Below are 16,702 nucleotides of genomic sequence, written 5' to 3' on the forward strand. Positions count from 1 at the left end.
GATGCAACACTGCTCATCATAAGGCAAAACAAACGGCGTGATGATTTTTTTTTTTGCAAATGTTGGTGGAGGGGATTCCAATGGGAGATAGAGGAAATGGGGAAAGATGAAGACGGTTCAAGGATAGACGTGGGTGGGTGAATTTTTTAGTTTTCTTTTTTAGTTTTCGGTTGATGTAGTCTGTATTCAGTCGATGTATCTGGTATGTTGAAGAGAATGAATTGGTCGGTTTGGAGAAGAAAAAGAAAATTCAGAGAGTGTATGAGTGCATATTCGGTGGAACCCAATGAAACGAGACCGGAGAATGTTGTCAATGCAGCATCGGGCATGCATGCTATCCAACGGGGCCGTACATTGGGTCGTTTGATATCCGATGCTGCTGAGAGATAGTAAAGAAAGAAAAGAGAGTATTTGATGTTCGAATATAGGAGAAAATGGGAAGGAAAACTGAATTTCTGTCGGCTCGGTTGAATAGTCGGCCAAAGTTGACTCGCACATCAGTGTTCAGCTTTGAAGCATAACGAGGCCATTCTGAAAACACTGGAATTGTCACGCAGTCCGACATCAAATTGGCATAGGGCTTGCACCGTGGGATAGCCCAGATGTCAAAGCTAATCTCGAAATTGTCAAGGTTTTTGTTTCTTTTCGGCTTTTTTTTGTATCATTTTGTCGTTGTTTGTCTTAGATTGTGAGAGCAGGAGAATGTTGTTCTTTTTTTGTTTCGTTTTTGTCTTTCAATATCATTAGTCGTTAATGCCATTGCTGTCATTATTCGCTTGGCCTACAAAAGCCAAGTCGCAGTAGATCGTCCAGGTCATTATTCAAGGAGTAATTCGAAGTCAACACGGTAATCAAAACAGATCCATCAAGACAGATTCCTGAATAGCCAATTGTGCTCGGGCAAAGTAACACCAGGCTTATTGTCGTGAGTAAGACATGTTCAGAATCTGTCTCCGGATCCGCTCTGCATCCGATAGACCAGGTTCAGTTGGATCGTATGGCAGGGTATTCGACGTTCCCTGGCCGCCAACTTGAGCTGTCTGTCTGGCCTGAGGCAGAAGTCCACGTGCAAAAGGCTCCGAACGGGACGGTGCATGCCTGATAAATCTGGCCGGCGAGTCGCCGGCTCGTTTAGGTGGGTCAATCTTGAAAGGTGAACCAAGTCGTTTGATAGCCTCCCCACTAAGGTTCCGCAGGTGAGGAGCGGGCTTTTCCTCGCGATGGCTCTCATCATTCTAGATGAAGACGATGGCGGGGAAAAGAGCTGATCAAGGCCTCCAGAATTAACCGAACTCATAGTGGCTCCACGGTTTCGAATTCGTACGCGACGCTGGCCAATGTCATTGAGTTTTCCCTGTCGGAAGAGCTCCTCTAAGTTTTGTCGTGTTTCTTCATCGCTCGGAGATTCCACGGCTGCCATTGAATCGCGAGCAACATGATGGTTGTCCGCATTTGAGAATAAGTCCATACGGGGAGGTGACCGCAACCGAGAGCCTGTAACATGGATTGTTTCTCTTCGAGCTCTAGGCGTATGGCGTTGGACTCGTTTCCTCGAGTTATTAGGACCCCACGTGTGATAGGTAAACGGAGATCCCAGTCGGGGTGCCATCTCCCGTTCATCAAAGCTAAACGGTCTATTTGCGAATGGGTCGATCGCGCCATGAGGAACGTTACATGGTACGGGCTGACTGAACCATTCGCCACTGTTACTATTTGGCGGTTCCTCCATTGCCAACTGTGTTAAGGGCCCAGGAACTGAGCTGGAGACAAGAGATATACCTAGATCGCGCGTGGCGTAAACTGCCGAGCCACTTGTGGAGGCCTCTGCTTGAGACGATTCTCGCGACGAGCGAGAGACCATGTCCAAGGCAGGTGTCGGGCTTCGGGACATCATCAGTCTTTGGTAATGAGGCGCAATACAGAACTTCCTCTTGCACAAATATTTTAATCTCCTCCTGGTCGACGCCTCCGATTTAGGCCATATGTTCTTTGGGGTGTCAGTCTTTGGGGTTGGTGTTGAGTTACCGCTTACACATTGTTGCGACGTGGAAGGAAGCTGTTTGGTAAGTCTGCAACGCATTCTTTCCCACGTCTTCTTTGCCTCTCGCGCGACTCGGTGAGTAACCCCCAATGGCGGAATACTTCCCGGTGTCATCTTGAAGGGGGTGATTGTAGGATCCTGGAGGTAAATCTGATACGTATTCCATAAGTGATTGTCCATATCCCTTGTCCATCGTTCTCGAGTCGGGGGTTTGTTCCGCCGGAACTTGGGCACTGGAGTTGATTCCACATGTTTTGGTTGAATTTCAAGGAAAAATGGGTCAAAGCTATCACTTTCCATGCTCGTACAGCTTCCACCCATTGAGCGCCGAGAGGAAAATGTTTCAATCGACGAGACTGAAGAATCAGAACAGGCAGAGCCAGGGCGTTCGATGGTCTCCCCTATAGTCTGAGGATCATCCGTTGACCAATCTTCCGTAGACTGATCGACTGGGGCTGCACGGATCTGGGCAGGTGGGGTCTTTAACGCTACGCGATCCCGCGGAGGGGCCAGAAAGCGGTCATTGCTTGTGGGTATGGATAGACATGACTGAATGTCTGTCGCATCATGCGAAGAAGAAAATTCAATGGACGGTAGCGGAATGTCTGATGGGTTAGGGTGGAAAAGTTTGCGATCATATTCAGCCTGCGCAAAAACATCTGTCCCTGAGCGCACACGGGACCTGCGCAAACGACAACTAGAATGGCGCGGGGGCGGCGGCGGAACGTCCAGCTGGATTGAGTTGCGTTCCGGAGTCCTGGGCTCCCCTATTGAAGGAAAAGTGAAGTCTTTCGGCAAGGTGCGAGAAAGACCTTGCCGTCGGTGAGTCATGATGCGCGGCGTTCCTGTCGTATCTCTCACCGGTCTAGAATCAAGCCGGGTGGCGATGGTTGAAATTGTCGGTTGATTCAGTTGTCTCAGTTCCAAACTTCCTATGCCAATATCATTTCGCTTCTTTTAAAGCTTTCGCACGTCCTGAGTGGTATAATCTTCGGCGTCAAGGGAAGTGCGGACTTTTTGATCCAATATCGCACACGTTCTTTAACCCAATTGAATGCGCACCCGAAATTACTATCCTAGCAGTCCACCAGTAGTTCGTAAAAGTCAATAGGGGTGGGGGTTCAAAAGGAAATGTCTTGGTTTTCGTCAACGGTGCAGCTTCTTTGGTCAAACTTGAGGTGAGGTTGACCAGGCGCGTAAGTTCGGGGGGGGGGGATTCGTTTCGTTAATCGTAACAACAAGTATGCGGAAAACAAACAAGGAAATCAAACTCGTCAAGGTGTGAGTGGTCGGAAGGATAGCAAGCGATCGTATTTGTGTGAATGTCGACGCGATGCGATATAATCTTGACTTGTGATCACATCTAAGGGCTCCCGCGCTCCATCTGGTACCTGAAGATAGCCGGGACTATAGAGAAGGGAAACCCGTCATTGACACAAAACGCCAGACCAACACAAAAGAAACGACAAGGAAATTGAAAGGGACGGAATGTACGAGCCACGCGCTCGTAGGCGAAAAAAAAATAAATCAAGGAAAATAAAAAGGAAGAAGCAACAAATGGTTGTGCACGAGGAAGCGAGGAAGAAAACGGGGAGAGGAAAGGGAGGCAGGAAAGGGAACGAGGACGGGACGGGAGGATCACGCAGAGGGGGAACGCCTAAGGCCGTTGGTCCCCCAAAGCCTAAGGCGCCGGGACAGCGCGCAGAATCTGGCGGTGCGCAAGAGTGTTCTTTGGCTTTGCTTTTGGAACGGTCTCCACTCAACGGAGCCCGACTCAGGATCGGAAAAGGAACCACGTCAAGCACTAACAGCCCTAGTTCCAGAGGTAGTTAGCTGGCGTCAATGCTAATTAATTATTTGGAAACATCGAATGGTCGAAGTACAGGAAGTATAGTATTGATGTCACGTCCAAGTCCGTATCAGCCATAGATACCGATGATGTATGTTATTAGTGTGAACAGGATACCTTCCCCTAGGGACCTTCTGGTTATTTAATCGATGCAGAGGGAGAACTTTGCCATCGAGCAAATCACAATGCGTGAAATGGGGAAATTTCCAAATAAATTACGGATGATGCCTTGGTTTTGTGGAATGCGGAGAATTGTTACTGCTCAAGTCCGCCATCCGACTCGACTGCTTTTTTTTTAATTTTTAATTTTTATTCTTTTGCCATCAACCTTTAATTTTTGTTTTTTCTTTAATTTTTACTTTTCCCCCTCGATGGCAAAATGCAGATTGACCCAAGAAAAAACAAATCAAAATATATAGAAAAAATCTAGATACTACTATCTTGAAATCTGCAGAGAAGAATCTCCTCCAGTTTCTAAAAACGGGGACCTCCTCCACTCACAAATTAACAAGCAAGCATCAGTACTAGTGGTAAGCGTCAGATGTACTAGTAACTGGCGGGTCTTCTTCCACCGCCTCACCGCGTTGCCCAACCATTCCATCGAACAAATCATCCGGAGTCAGTGATGACCTCAAGTTATGCGGCACGAACTGGATCATAATAAATACCTTGCCCACTTGAATGTCTCGGATGGTTACAACCCTGTTGATTTTGTCCTTTTTGAGTATTATGGTTATTACTGTCTCTCCCTCGTCTCTGAGTCTACAGTTGCGTGGTATTTCCCCCAACTGTAAGGTGTAGGTACATTCGGGGGGGATGTCCACTACAACCACTGCTGGCGAATCAGCTCACCGATCAGGAAGAATTATTCGTAGTTTTATTACACCTCGTTCCCATTGGGGGGATGCATGGAAAATCACACTGTCAGGGAACCCTATTGATGTGACCGACGTGTGCGTATGGCTATCAGATTATCACTTCCCAAATTTCACACAACGTCAAGTGATCTACATCCAGTCATTGCAGAAGTTCCGACAAGAGCTCTCTCCCAGGAGTAGCCAGGAAAAAATGAAAATTAAAAATAAGACAGAAAATATTAGATCCAGGAAACCGTGTGATCAAAGTCGGTGGCTGGGAGAAATTTTCGGGCCAGGAATTTCGGAGTCACGCTGAGTGGTTCGTGCCAGTGTCATCAGAGAGTCCAAGTGGTCTTGGAAATCTCGAACTCCAGTCTCATGCAGAAGCGTACTCCACCACCGTCACAGACGAACCAACAGAGACTGGGCTTGCATTAGTCTTACCACACCCGGCATTAGGAGGATGGACAGACGCGACTAACCGCCTCGCCGCCGGATTGAGACGTTTGGATCTATCCCCGGAAGCACGAGGTTCACCAGAGGGTGCCGGGCATGTCCTGAAGGGCAGAGGTTGAAAGAAGGGGTCAATGGCCGTAACTGCCGTTGTGCCTAACGAAGACGGCGGAGAAGCATTGACATGTGCCGATACATCTCTCTTTTTTTTCGCTTATCGCCCATCGATTCCGAGTCCCACCGCTCCAAACGCGTGGGAAAGTGGGGTGTCGCGTGTCAACGCGTCTCTCGCGCGGACTACGCGCGACAGGTAACATTACTGTATTCTTCTAGGCTTTTATCCAATCACATATATGTATCTTCTCCCATGGTCCACTAGTACCCTAGAATTTACCAACGGGTTACACGAACTAATCTCATCCCAAAGTAGTTTAAGCCGTTAGCGGGAGGTTACCTGAGGCGGCTAACCTTAGTAGGCTTCTGTTCCTGAGCAAAATCGGCACTATCAACCACTTCTCCATCGACTAAAAAAGCATGGACCATATAAACAAGAGTTCTCCTCTTTCAATCTCCAAAAAAGAACCTCCAAAATCCAGGAGGCTGGGGATGGAGTCCATACGTCCATCGCTTAGACCCTATGCAAGAACTAAGTGAAAAATCCACCGGATTAGGCTAATAATATCAGCCCCCAATACCTCAGTGGCCTCGTCTAAGTTTTGGGGGACGGGAATGGATGTTAATTTTAGTACATGGAGGTCTAGGTCTCCATAGTGTATCCATACGCAGAAGATAGCTTCCATTTAGCTCGAACCCACTCGGGATGTTACCATAGTTCAATGACACTTGTTATCAATTCGGACGACGCGTCGATATAAACAATGCAGAAGTACTGTTTACTTCCTTTTTCGGGGTTACTTTTATTTTTTGATTCTCGCCGCCAATGGAGGCCAGCCCAACATGCTGCATACTCCTTACCTCTCATGCAAATGCACCGGTACGTTTTAAACAATTGCAGTTAGAACTCTGGCCACAGCTGCAGTGATTTACCCATGGATCATGAATTATCCTATGTTGGAATTGCATATGCGAACCCAACTAGGTAGTATATAGTGTACGCAATGTAGACATACCCATCTGCAAGTTATCATAGTAGGCACTAATGTTGGTCGAGTAACTCCAGTGTCGTTTATTATCGAAGACAACACCGCTGTTATATGAGATCGTTGCGACATCGGGTCTCGTGCTCAGTGTTAAACCTCCTTACGTGCTTTGTTGCCCAACTGTTGGAGATCTTGTCCTCTGGTGTCCCGCACATGCATACGGTTTGGCAGATGGAGGGAAAAACTTGATTACTCCTTACTTTCCGCTGTAAAAAAGATCCTATTCTCATCGTCTCTGTGCATTCCCACAGTACAACACTTGGCCTCCAATGAGAGGAAAGAAAGACATCAAAGAAAGACAAAAGATATTCATGCCACATCAAGAAAAGACATCAAAAGTAAAGAAGGTAATAACTAGTCAGTGGTTCCCTCTCCCAACGCTGACAAGTCAATTTCCGGCTGACGTGACTTATAAAGTAGTTTCACCATGGGGTTGCATATAATTTCAGTTCCGTGCAGAATCGACTGGGGCCGGTCAGCGTGGTCGGCAAATTTCCAGTCGTATTTCATCAGTAGGTGTACAAGGAGAATTTTGATCTCGTTGTTAGCGAAGAAGCGGCCAGGGCACGCATGCATGCCGTGGCCGAAACCAAAGTGTTCTGGACTGGTCGTTACGAACTGATATCGATGCTCGTTGCCAGGTTCCTGGCGCTTGTTGTAAAACCGAAAGCCGTCGTACACCTTGGCATTGGGATAGATCGTCTCATCTTCCATAGAGTGGCCTGACATAACTACGTTGGCACCTTTGGGGATATAAGTTCCGTCGGAGAGCGCGAATGACTCTGTTGCAACGCGATTGAAGAAGGCTTTTCGCAAAGGAGCACGTCAGCAGGCTAATACCACGAGCAGTTGGACAGGACAGACGGCTCCAAAATCGCTTACCGATAGATACAGGATTGATGCGTTGACTCTCTTTCATGACACTGTCCATCAACTTCATCTTAGAAAGACTGGGCTTCTTCAGGATGCCGTCATCTTCCACGATAGCCTTGATCTCGTCTCTCAATGGTTGGATGTATTCCGGATGGGCCGTCAAGTCATACATCACATTCGTAAGCATATTCGACGTCGTGTGAATTGCCGCTACAGAAAGAGCGATCTGCGTTACTGTCTCGTCGTAGGGACGGCCTGCAGCAACTTCTCGAAACCAATCTAGGGCATCTGTATGCGTTCTAGGGGGGTTGTCCTCTGGCAGTGTACCTTCTCGGATCATGTCTCTCCTATTGATCTCTTGTTGAACAATCTCAGCTGCCACCCTTTTGTGGTGTCGAACCTTTTGCATCGATGGCAGCAGCCAGTGTATGAATGGCCGAGAAACTGCTGGCCAGTCTCTGAGTTCACGAGCCGCGTTGAACGCATCAATGGTGTAATTGACTGATACATTCAACCATGCTTCATTCCGACATATCTTCTCTCCCATAAACACCAGCGACGACACACGAGCCACAATATGCGGAACCTCCAGTCCGAAAGTGAAGGGTTTCCATTCTAGCGTGCAGCATTTACCATCAGTGAGTGACTTTCTAAACTTTGCTGTCATGCTTCATACCGTCGGATCCAGGTAGTTTGTCCGTCAACACAGCAGCGGTTTCCTTTGACAAAGGAATAGTTAACTGGCCTACAGAAAGATAAAGTTATTAGAAACAAAGGCAATTTCTTTCAGCAACAAACCCATACTCAGCATATGCGTTAACTTCTTATTGATCACTTCTATGCCAATTGTTGGATTCGTTTGTTCGCCAAAGGGCTCGAACCCTCGTATGGTTGCACCAAAGAAGAGCTGAGATCGTCAATATTTGGCTTTGCCGACTGCTATAAGTGATTACCTTTTTAATCGCCCCCCTGAAGTCTAAATGTGGATGGTTTTTCAACTCATCCACATAAGAAGGGTGCAGAACTATGGTCGGGCCAGTAGTAAACATGGCCTGAAAGACGGTTCTACCCTAAAACCAAGTGTCAGTGTCCTAAATCTCCTCTTGTCTTTCTGCGTTCGAGGATAGGACGAGACTCGTCACACACCTGGCTAAATCCTTGCACCATCAGATCCTTTGCAGAGGTGACGAAGAGCTTTTTGGCTTTGGTGTTCGAGATCTCCCATCTACTTCTCCCCACGAGGGGAATTTTACGGTATGGCAAGCCATCCGCGAGTTCTCTGTAAAAGTTGGACACAAATATCAGAGTCAACGCCACTGCAATACCTTGGAAGAGGTAATGGCTCTCAAGAATTTCAGCAAGTGCAGGCATCTTGTAATAGCTTTCCGTGCCAATCAATCAGAGAATATGCCCCTGCCCTCTTGCTTTAGATGTGGCCTTATATACCCACGCTAAGCACACAACTGCCCTCCAATTGACTGATTCTATAGCCCCCTTTGCACGGAATGAGTGACATCCGAAGTGGGGATATATTCGATACGCTGAATACGATGAGGTACCTTGGGCTACACTGAACAATGAACCACAGTGGCTCCGCCGGCTGCCGACGATGGGTCGAGACTGTCAGCCATCCACCTTGTCAGGCCCTCCCCGCACATTATTTCTTTGTTTGGTGCATGGGGGTGGCTCTCAGGGCGGAGAATGATGATAGGCAGTTGGGTTTCCTAAATAGGCATGTCGTTGTGTTCAAGTTGTCTTCCATATTGCGCCGCATGGACAGCGGCAACTTTTCGAGGGATTAGTCGTAGGGTTTCAGATGTTCACAGCATAATTTTATGCCCGTAAATGTTCAGCACTAGCTCCATCTTGCTGCACATACTTGGGACGGGAGGAGCCACCGTGAGTAGTTGTATCTAATATTAAGATGTCCCGGATAGAAAGAAGTGGGTCGTACGGCATCTCTGAGATGACATACCAAATCTCCTTGATTTGTTCGCTTGGAGGGATCCCTGCCCAAGTCTCCTTCATTGTCTTCTAATCGCAAGGTAATTGGGTGAAGACCAGCGCTATTAACCAAGCGAGCGGTGATCCTCAACTATCGAGTACACATTACAGCTCGTTTTCACTAGTGAACTTTCTGAGCTGCCCAATGGTCTTCGGGTTGCCCCCACTGGAGCAAGGGGGAAATGGTCGGTCAAGGACTCGGAAACGAAGAGCACAATCAGCAGCGGCCAGAAGACATGCGACGCAAGATTACCTCATATCATCCCGAGAAAGTACCACAGGATCAATAGCACAGGTGTCAAGAGCATGTTGATACTTCAAGCTTGGTTGGCGGTCAAGAAGGGAGGTCATGTGTCTTATCACCTTATCGATATCAGTATCGCGTGATGCCAAGACCCGCATGCGGTGGTTGTATTGCGGGGGAAGCTCCTCGATATCTTTAATATATCCTTGGTCCCTCATCTTTGTCCTTAGTGTGGCTTGAATCGCTATCGCGTACTGTGATACAGAGACGTTGTTTCCACGCAGATCCCCTAACTTTCCTTAAATCTATCCACCAGTCATGGGAGACTTTGGCCCACCCGTAGCGGTACCCGAGACGGAGGTACCTGGTCTTGCTCCGTCATCTTTGACAGATCCAGATGAAGTCTCGGTACTAGTGACAGGATTTGGTGTAAGTTGAGCTGTCTTATACTTGGCTTGTGGTTCTTCGATCGTCTTGGCTTCCGATTTTTCCTTCATGCTGACAACATACTAGCCGTTTAAAACCAACATCGTCAATGCCTCGTATTTGATTGCCTCCTCTCTACCACAGTCACTTGACCTTCCTTCGGCGAAGCCGTCTGGATCCGGGCCTTCTTCTCGCCGAATTTCAATTCACGTGCATCCATCTCCCATTCCCGTCGCCTACTCAACAGTGCGAACAGCCATTCCAGCCATCCTAGAGGATTATGCCGAGTCCCATGGAGGTCGACGACCAGACATCGTGCTCCATATGGGCATAGCGGCCACAAGATCATACTATTCAATTGAGACCAAGGCACATCGAGATTCTTACCATTTGTCCGATATCAAAGGCAGAATCGGTTATGAAGATGGAGAGAAGGTATGGAGGGAGCACCAGCTCCCGCCAGTGCTCCAGGCTGGTCCTGCGACGGATCCCACAGGCATAGTACAGAAGGGTCTCAACCCCCAGCCGCCCAATGTGGACTTCCTCAGCACATGGAAGTCCTTTGTATCTCCCGGCGCAGACGTTCGGATATCAGAGGACGCTGGACGCTACCTCTGCGAGTTCATCTTTTATACAAGCCTGGCACAGGCGTTTCAACAAGGCCAGCACAGAAACGTTGTGTTCTTCCATGTGCCTGGATCTTGTGCCGACGAGGACATTGAGAGAGGGACAGATATTGCCGCCGGATTGATCAAAGCTCTTGTAACAAGCTGGGTTAGCGGGCAGGTATAGAGAGGCATCCAGGTTGCTAGTATCTTTTTGCAAAGCAAGAACATGAGCACTGGGCGAGATATATACTTGCATTTCTACGGCGCGGTGCACTATCCGGGTTCCAGATGCGCTTTTGGTTACAGTCACTCAATTCTCGAGTGATTATTTGTTCTTAGGGGACTACTTTCCCTGGTCTTTCATGTTGAGTTATACATGTTTATCAGGGTTCGGATACATTATCTACCCTCTGACTACTATCGATGAATATAAACAGTTATCGAGCCTGATATTTGTTGTACCGTGTCCGTCTGTGTAGATTTTTCCGACGGGAAGGATTTCAAACGACTTCTGACGACATTCATCAAATCCCGAGACCGATACAAACACCGAGAGCATGAAGCGGGAATCTGCGGAATCAAGTATAAGGACAACGGCCACCAGCCCGAAGCCAAACCCACCGGAAGGTGGATCCCAAAGCTTACTCATCCGTCTCCATATGCCGGTCACTTTTCCAACACTATAAAAAGACCGCGAAACGTAGTCTATCTACAGCGCGCAAGCAAACCCGCATATAGAAAAAAAAAAGAAAAAAAAAAAAACAAGCCAAAAGCAAACCAAAAGAAAAGAAAGAGAAGGGGAAAAAAAAGAAATGCTAGACCTAGACACCCCCAAAACCTTCACAATAGCGACGGTTCTAACCCTCCTAACCATCCCCCTTCTATACCCGCAAATCCCAAACTGGCTGAAAACCAAAGTGCTCCCCAACACGCAGAAAAAGAAGCACCCCAGCAGCGAAATTACGTGTCTGAGAGTGTACCCGATCAAATCATGCCGCGGGCTCAGCTTGGAGAAGACAACGCTGCACATGGAAGGCCTAGACCTCGACCGGCGGTGGATGCTCATCGACGCCAACACGCACGATTTCCTGACTATCCGGCAGATCCCGCAGATGACGCTCATCAACACCGCTCTCAGCGCGGACAGCCAGTTCCTGGTGGTTACATTCACGGGCGTTGCTGACAAGGAGGTCCGCGTGCCCCTCCGGCCAGACACCGCGTGGCTAGACGCCCACACGACCCTGGGCCAGGTCAAGATCTGGGACATTGACACGGACGCCTACATCTACGGGCCGGAGGTCAATGGCCCGTTTAGCGCGTTCCTGGGGCGTGACGTCTGTCTCGTTTATAAGGGTCCGACGCCGAGGGTGATGCGCGGCAACGGGGACCCGAGGCTTCTGGGAAGGACGCAGAGTGTGAATTTCCCCGATGTGCATCCCGTGCTTGTTGCCTCGGAGGCGTCGATAGCGGAGCTGAATTCTCGGCTGGCGGAGAAGGGCGTGGACCCGATTGGCGTGGAGCGGTTCCGGGCTAATGTCATTGTGAAGGGGGGTGAGCCTTGGGTGGAGGATGAGTGGAAGGTCGTGAGGATTGCTGATGGCGCAGGGAAGGTGCTGGAGTTTGATGTCCTGGCCAGGTGTGCCAGGTGTCAGGTGCCGAATGTGGACCCCGATACGGCGGAGAAGCATAAGACGCAGCCGTGGGATACGCTGATGAGTTATCGGAGGGTGGATGAGGGCATGAAGTATAAGCCTTGTTTTGGCATGCTTTGTGCGCCCAGAGGGGAGGGGGCATTGGAGGTCGGTATGAGGTTTGATGTGCTTGAGGTTACGAACGAACATCGGTATATTAAGGGGTTTTAGGTAACTGGTTGGATGTATGGGTGGGTGGTTGGGACGTTACTAGCTAACGATGGCTTGTTCTCTTGGTTTGTGTGTGGTCAATGTTTGTGTTTGAGATACCTTTTGATTTTTGTGTCCGGGATATGTAGGAATATGTTACAATACCATAAAAGTGGCTGTTTTGATTAAAGAAACCTATGTACTAGTCTGGGAGACAAGGAAGCAACGCTCAGTTCTTCATCTGCTTGCTGGCGGAGACACACCAGTTGCTCCACTCGCTGAAGAACAAAGGCTGCACATGGCATTTCTTGCTCAGGAACTGCTGCTTTCGGGTCTCGGCGTAGACATCCACAATGCCCGAGATGTTGTCCTTGTCGTGTGCGACGAGAACCTTAACCATAAGAAGACTTGCCAGGCTGCAAGACGAAGCATGCGAGGGCGGGCCGCTGTGGCTGGCTTCCTTGTGGATCGAGTTCAGGAGTTCCCAGGCAGGCTCGACGGATTCTAACTTGGGTAGAGCAGAACCCTTGCACAGTCTCGTGTAATCGCGCAGCACAGAGTTGGCCTTGTTCGAAATCTGCTTGACGGTAGACTTGCGAGTAAGACGCAGAAGAGGGAGAAGGAGATCGAGAGCCAAGAGTTTCGAGTGACATTTCTTGACGTAGATCTCAAGAAGGTCAAGAACACGGTTCTTGAAGTTAACCATGTTCCCCTTGGCGTCTTTCTTGTCTTTGTTTTTGCTCAGGGCATCCCGGCGTGCCTGGAATACCTTAGCAAGCTGCTGGTCTACCTGTTCCATCTCATCGTCGTTCATGTCGGCGTCTGAGTCTTCCTCGTCATCGTTCAGGTCTTGGTTTGCACGGTGCGGTCCGAGTGCTTCGGCAAGCTTGGCCTCGAAGATAGCCTCCTCGTCCTCGTTTCCGTCTTCTTCCTCTTCGGATCCTTCCTCCTCGTCTTCGTCGTCGTCATCGTCTGAGCCCTCTGCGTCAACAACTTCGACGTCGCTGTCGTCTTCATCAATATCCATCATTTCCTCATCTTCTTCTCCTTCATCATCCTGTTCGAACATCTCTTGCTGGCCTGCAAGACTCTCCTTCGCTTCCAAGATCTAGAGATATGTGGTTAGTTTCGATGAACGTCAGAACGAAGAGGGGCAAAACACATACGGAGACCAGAGAATCCAATCCATTCTCAGAAATCTTATCGGCGAAAGCACTGAAGACTTGTTCACTCATACGACGGAAGAGCTGGGAAGGCTTCGATGCGAAACTCAGAAGAATCTCCACCAGCGCATCGGAAGCATCTGCTGTCTCTTCCTTCTTGGACTTCTTGTCTCCGAAGATCTTTGAGAAGCAGAAGTCAAGTTCGTCCAGCATGGAAACAGCATCAGCATCGCCGTTGTACACTTGAAGAATGGTCATAGAGTAAAGAAGCTTGAACGCATCAATGCCCGCGGTATCATCCTTCTTATCCTGTATATCGTTAGACTGGGTTTGGGGTAGTCAGCAAATTTCGGGTTGACGAACCGTGCTGGACAATTTCTTCAGCGACTTGAATGCGCCCTTCACTGAATCCTGTAGGGTATCATCCATAGCGATGATAAACTTGCCATACTCCTCCGACTTGGCTGCATCCCGAATCTTGCGGACAACCGCATAAGGAAGATCAGTTGTGTACTTCTGATTGGCGATCAGACTGTTCAGACAGGAGTTGATCCTGCTCCGGAAGAGCTCCTGAGTCTGCTGAGTGAGGGCTGGCTCAGCAGCGGTCTGGCCACGGCTTTCACCGTCTTTCTCCACAAAGTAGGCAAATCGCACGAAAGTGAACAGAATGTGTTCGAGCACCTCCTTAGAGCTCTCTTCTGATTCATCGCTGGCGGAAGCCCGAGACCTAACAATGGACAGAAGCAAGCCAGCAAGGAACTGGCGGCTTGAGGCAGCAGCTTTGCTGTCACTTGTGCCTGGGCATGCGATGAGCTTTTCGAAGAGGGGCACAATCTGCTTGAGCGCATCTGGGTTGGCCTCAACCACGATCTTCTCCACCGTCTTGGTCTTGGTGACTTGGTCAAAGTTCACTGAGCCCGCCGAGCCCATCAAACCACTGATCGAGGCTGCAGCAAATTCAGGTTCCTTTGACACGCGGGTCTGGATGGTCTTAGCAGCCTTGGTTGCCATACGGTGAAGGTATCGGTCCTCAACGGCGAGCTGATTCGTAAGGCACCTCACAAGGTTCTTTGTGAACACAAGGGAAGCCAATGGCAAGGGGCTCTCATTCAACACCTTGACGAAGAGAAGGAAGCCCCAGTATTTACGCTCGTCCGAGGAGGAAGCGGCAAACAGACCATCTATTTAAGGTTAGTTAGAACCAATACCTTTGTTAGGGCAAACAGGGAGACGTACTGTCGACAACCTCTGTCCAGAAATCAATGAAGCTAAGCCGAGAGGTCTTTGATTTGCTTTCCTTTGCTGATGTTTCGCTAAGCCTGGATAACACAGCATCCCAAGCAAAGTGAAGCTTTGAATTCCACACGCCCGATGCCTTAGCCTTACTACCCTTATTTTCACCTTCGGCCTCAGACACTGAGGATTCCTTCATGACCTTTGCCAGCTGATTCCTCTCCTTGGCGTCCAATGGGTCGTCATGTTTCCATACTTTACTAGGAAGATGCACTTTGGGGAATAAGTCCTTAGCCGCTAGCCAAATGGAAACTCCCTCTGGTGTCCGTGCCAGGTCATTTGTGCAAAGACGCTCAAGAGCTGATTCCACGAACTTTGCGTCGGCCTTCTGAGCAGATAATTCATACACACAGCGGTACACGATCCAGCCGCATTCTTCCCGGATCCATGGCTTCTTCTTGGCCAGATCAAAGACCAGATCTAAGAGTTTGGTCCACTCAGAGAAAGGCGCCTTGGGCTTGAAAAGAATACCAGACTTGATAATAGCCTCAGCACCAAATAGGCGTCCAAAGTGATGATCTCTTTGTTCCTTCATAATTCCATTAGCAACGGAACACAGGCAGGGGAATCTTTAAACATACCTGACCTGACTCGCTTCCGGAAGCGCTAGACTGTGACTCCCAGAACCCCACGACCTTCGGGATATCGATTTCCGAAGACTCTCTGGGGTTGGACAGAACTTGAGACAGAATCTCAGTCAAGGCGATAGAAAAACCAATGCGCGCAGCCTTTCTGCTACTGCAGAGGCCGCGGAAGAGTCTCAGCAGGGTCTTTTTGATCTGTTCATCTGTGGCATCCTTGTCGGGCGTAAATTGCGACACCAGCGCTTGCGCAGCTTTCAGTCTGATCTCATCTTTCTCGCTTGCAAGATCTTCGTATATTTCCACCAGCTTGGTATCAACGTTGACTGGCTCGCGGCGTCTCTTCTTAGAACCGGCCTGATGTTGCGCCATTGCCGCAGGAAAGTGGGTTCAGTTTATCTAGATTCACACGCTCTCCAATCACACGATGGCCCCGCGCGAAGAATAAAGGTAATTTGATATGTTTAGATTGATGTTGTCTGAAGATTTACTATCAAATGTCGATGGTTTGGCCCAACGAAAATTCATTTTGCGACAAGGTTACTTACCGGTTTGGGTTAGCGTTATCGATAAAGCAATCGACCACCGCTTTTGGATCCTCCACCGCCTGCTGTTTGTAGTAAGGTTCCTATTTCTACAGCAACGCCAATACAATATAAACACACTTGAAGTATAGCAACGTCCACCGAATCTGAAGAAAAGATTGAAGATCATTTCTGGATCGGTAATTTCTCATCCTGATCTTCAATGTGATTTCATATATTAACGCGCTTGCATATCTCGGTGTTCGAGACCGCAAAGCTCTATTCCGCACTGGGGATTCGGTCAGTTTGCAAAGAGTGCCACTCTTCTTTCGGCGACTGGATTACGTTCGTGATGATGCGTACGGCATGATATATGCCTAATGCGATTCTTGAGATGGTCTTTCGTCTCTGATCTCTGTAAAGAATTACATGTCGAATAGTACAAGCCGTGCAACAAATAGGTCACAAAAATCTCTGTCTTGCCACATTATATATCACAATGCACAGGCCGTCATCGGAACCACGATATGTGCCAACGTCAATAGTAAAGTTTGGCTGATTTATACATCGTTCTAAATACCAAATGATCTCACAAACTGAAAATCGATGTATGACAGACAATACTAACTTGTACTGACCGTATTTTACAAGTAGTATTATATACTAGTTCAGAAAATCTGTCCTCTGACAGGAGAAAAATGGAGACAACTCTTTGCCTGTTCTTCCTGCGGTTTACTGTCAACTCCTCCATTTTGACGACAGCCTTAACAAAAACTCCCTTGCAT

General features: G+C 48.5%; 5 protein-coding genes across 5 annotated transcripts; 2 read left to right on the forward strand and 3 right to left on the reverse strand.

Annotated features, from left to right (window-relative positions):
- Positions 1 to 917: 917 nt before the first annotated feature.
- ANOM_011220 (uncharacterized protein) lies at positions 918 to 2,872 on the reverse strand (the record flags this gene model as incomplete). Its single annotated transcript, XM_015556476.1, has 2 exons — positions 918 to 1,235; positions 1,325 to 2,872. 2 exons carry the CDS (start codon positions 2,870 to 2,872, stop codon positions 918 to 920), a joined length of 1,866 nt encoding a protein of 621 aa, XP_015402233.1.
- A 3,842-nt stretch (positions 2,873 to 6,714) lies between these two features.
- Positions 6,715 to 8,604, reverse strand: ANOM_011221 (cytochrome P450; the record flags this gene model as incomplete). The annotated part of the gene is made up of 6 exons (XM_015556477.1): positions 6,715 to 7,166; positions 7,243 to 7,848; positions 7,910 to 7,978; positions 8,032 to 8,140; positions 8,187 to 8,303; positions 8,380 to 8,604. The coding sequence occupies 6 exons, from the start codon at positions 8,602 to 8,604 to the stop codon at positions 6,715 to 6,717; spliced, it is 1,578 nt and encodes a 525-aa protein (XP_015402232.1).
- A 999-nt stretch (positions 8,605 to 9,603) lies between these two features.
- Positions 9,604 to 10,699, forward strand: ANOM_011222 (putative pyroglutamyl peptidase type I; the record flags this gene model as incomplete). Its single annotated transcript, XM_015556478.1, has 2 exons — positions 9,604 to 9,910; positions 9,995 to 10,699. Exons 1-2 carry the CDS (start codon positions 9,800 to 9,802, stop codon positions 10,697 to 10,699), a joined length of 816 nt encoding a protein of 271 aa, XP_015402236.1. The 5' UTR covers positions 9,604 to 9,799.
- Positions 10,700 to 11,327: 628 nt separating this feature from the next.
- On the forward strand, positions 11,328 to 12,377 carry ANOM_011223 (MOSC domain-containing protein; the record flags this gene model as incomplete). Its single annotated transcript, XM_015556479.1, has 1 exon — positions 11,328 to 12,377. The coding sequence occupies one exon, from the start codon at positions 11,328 to 11,330 to the stop codon at positions 12,375 to 12,377; it is 1,050 nt and encodes a 349-aa protein (XP_015402234.1).
- Positions 12,378 to 12,585: 208 nt separating this feature from the next.
- Positions 12,586 to 15,765, reverse strand: ANOM_011224 (DNA-directed DNA polymerase POL5; the record flags this gene model as incomplete). The annotated part of the gene is made up of 5 exons (XM_015556480.1): positions 12,586 to 13,464; positions 13,523 to 13,828; positions 13,883 to 14,700; positions 14,756 to 15,341; positions 15,394 to 15,765. 5 exons carry the CDS (start codon positions 15,763 to 15,765, stop codon positions 12,586 to 12,588), a joined length of 2,961 nt encoding a protein of 986 aa, XP_015402235.1.
- Between the last annotated feature and the right edge of the window lie 937 nt (positions 15,766 to 16,702).

This window comes from Aspergillus nomiae, assembly GCF_001204775.2.
Source record: "Aspergillus nomiae NRRL 13137 chromosome Unknown contig00465, whole genome shotgun sequence".
Lineage (NCBI taxonomy): Eukaryota > Fungi > Ascomycota > Eurotiomycetes > Eurotiales > Aspergillaceae > Aspergillus > Aspergillus nomiae.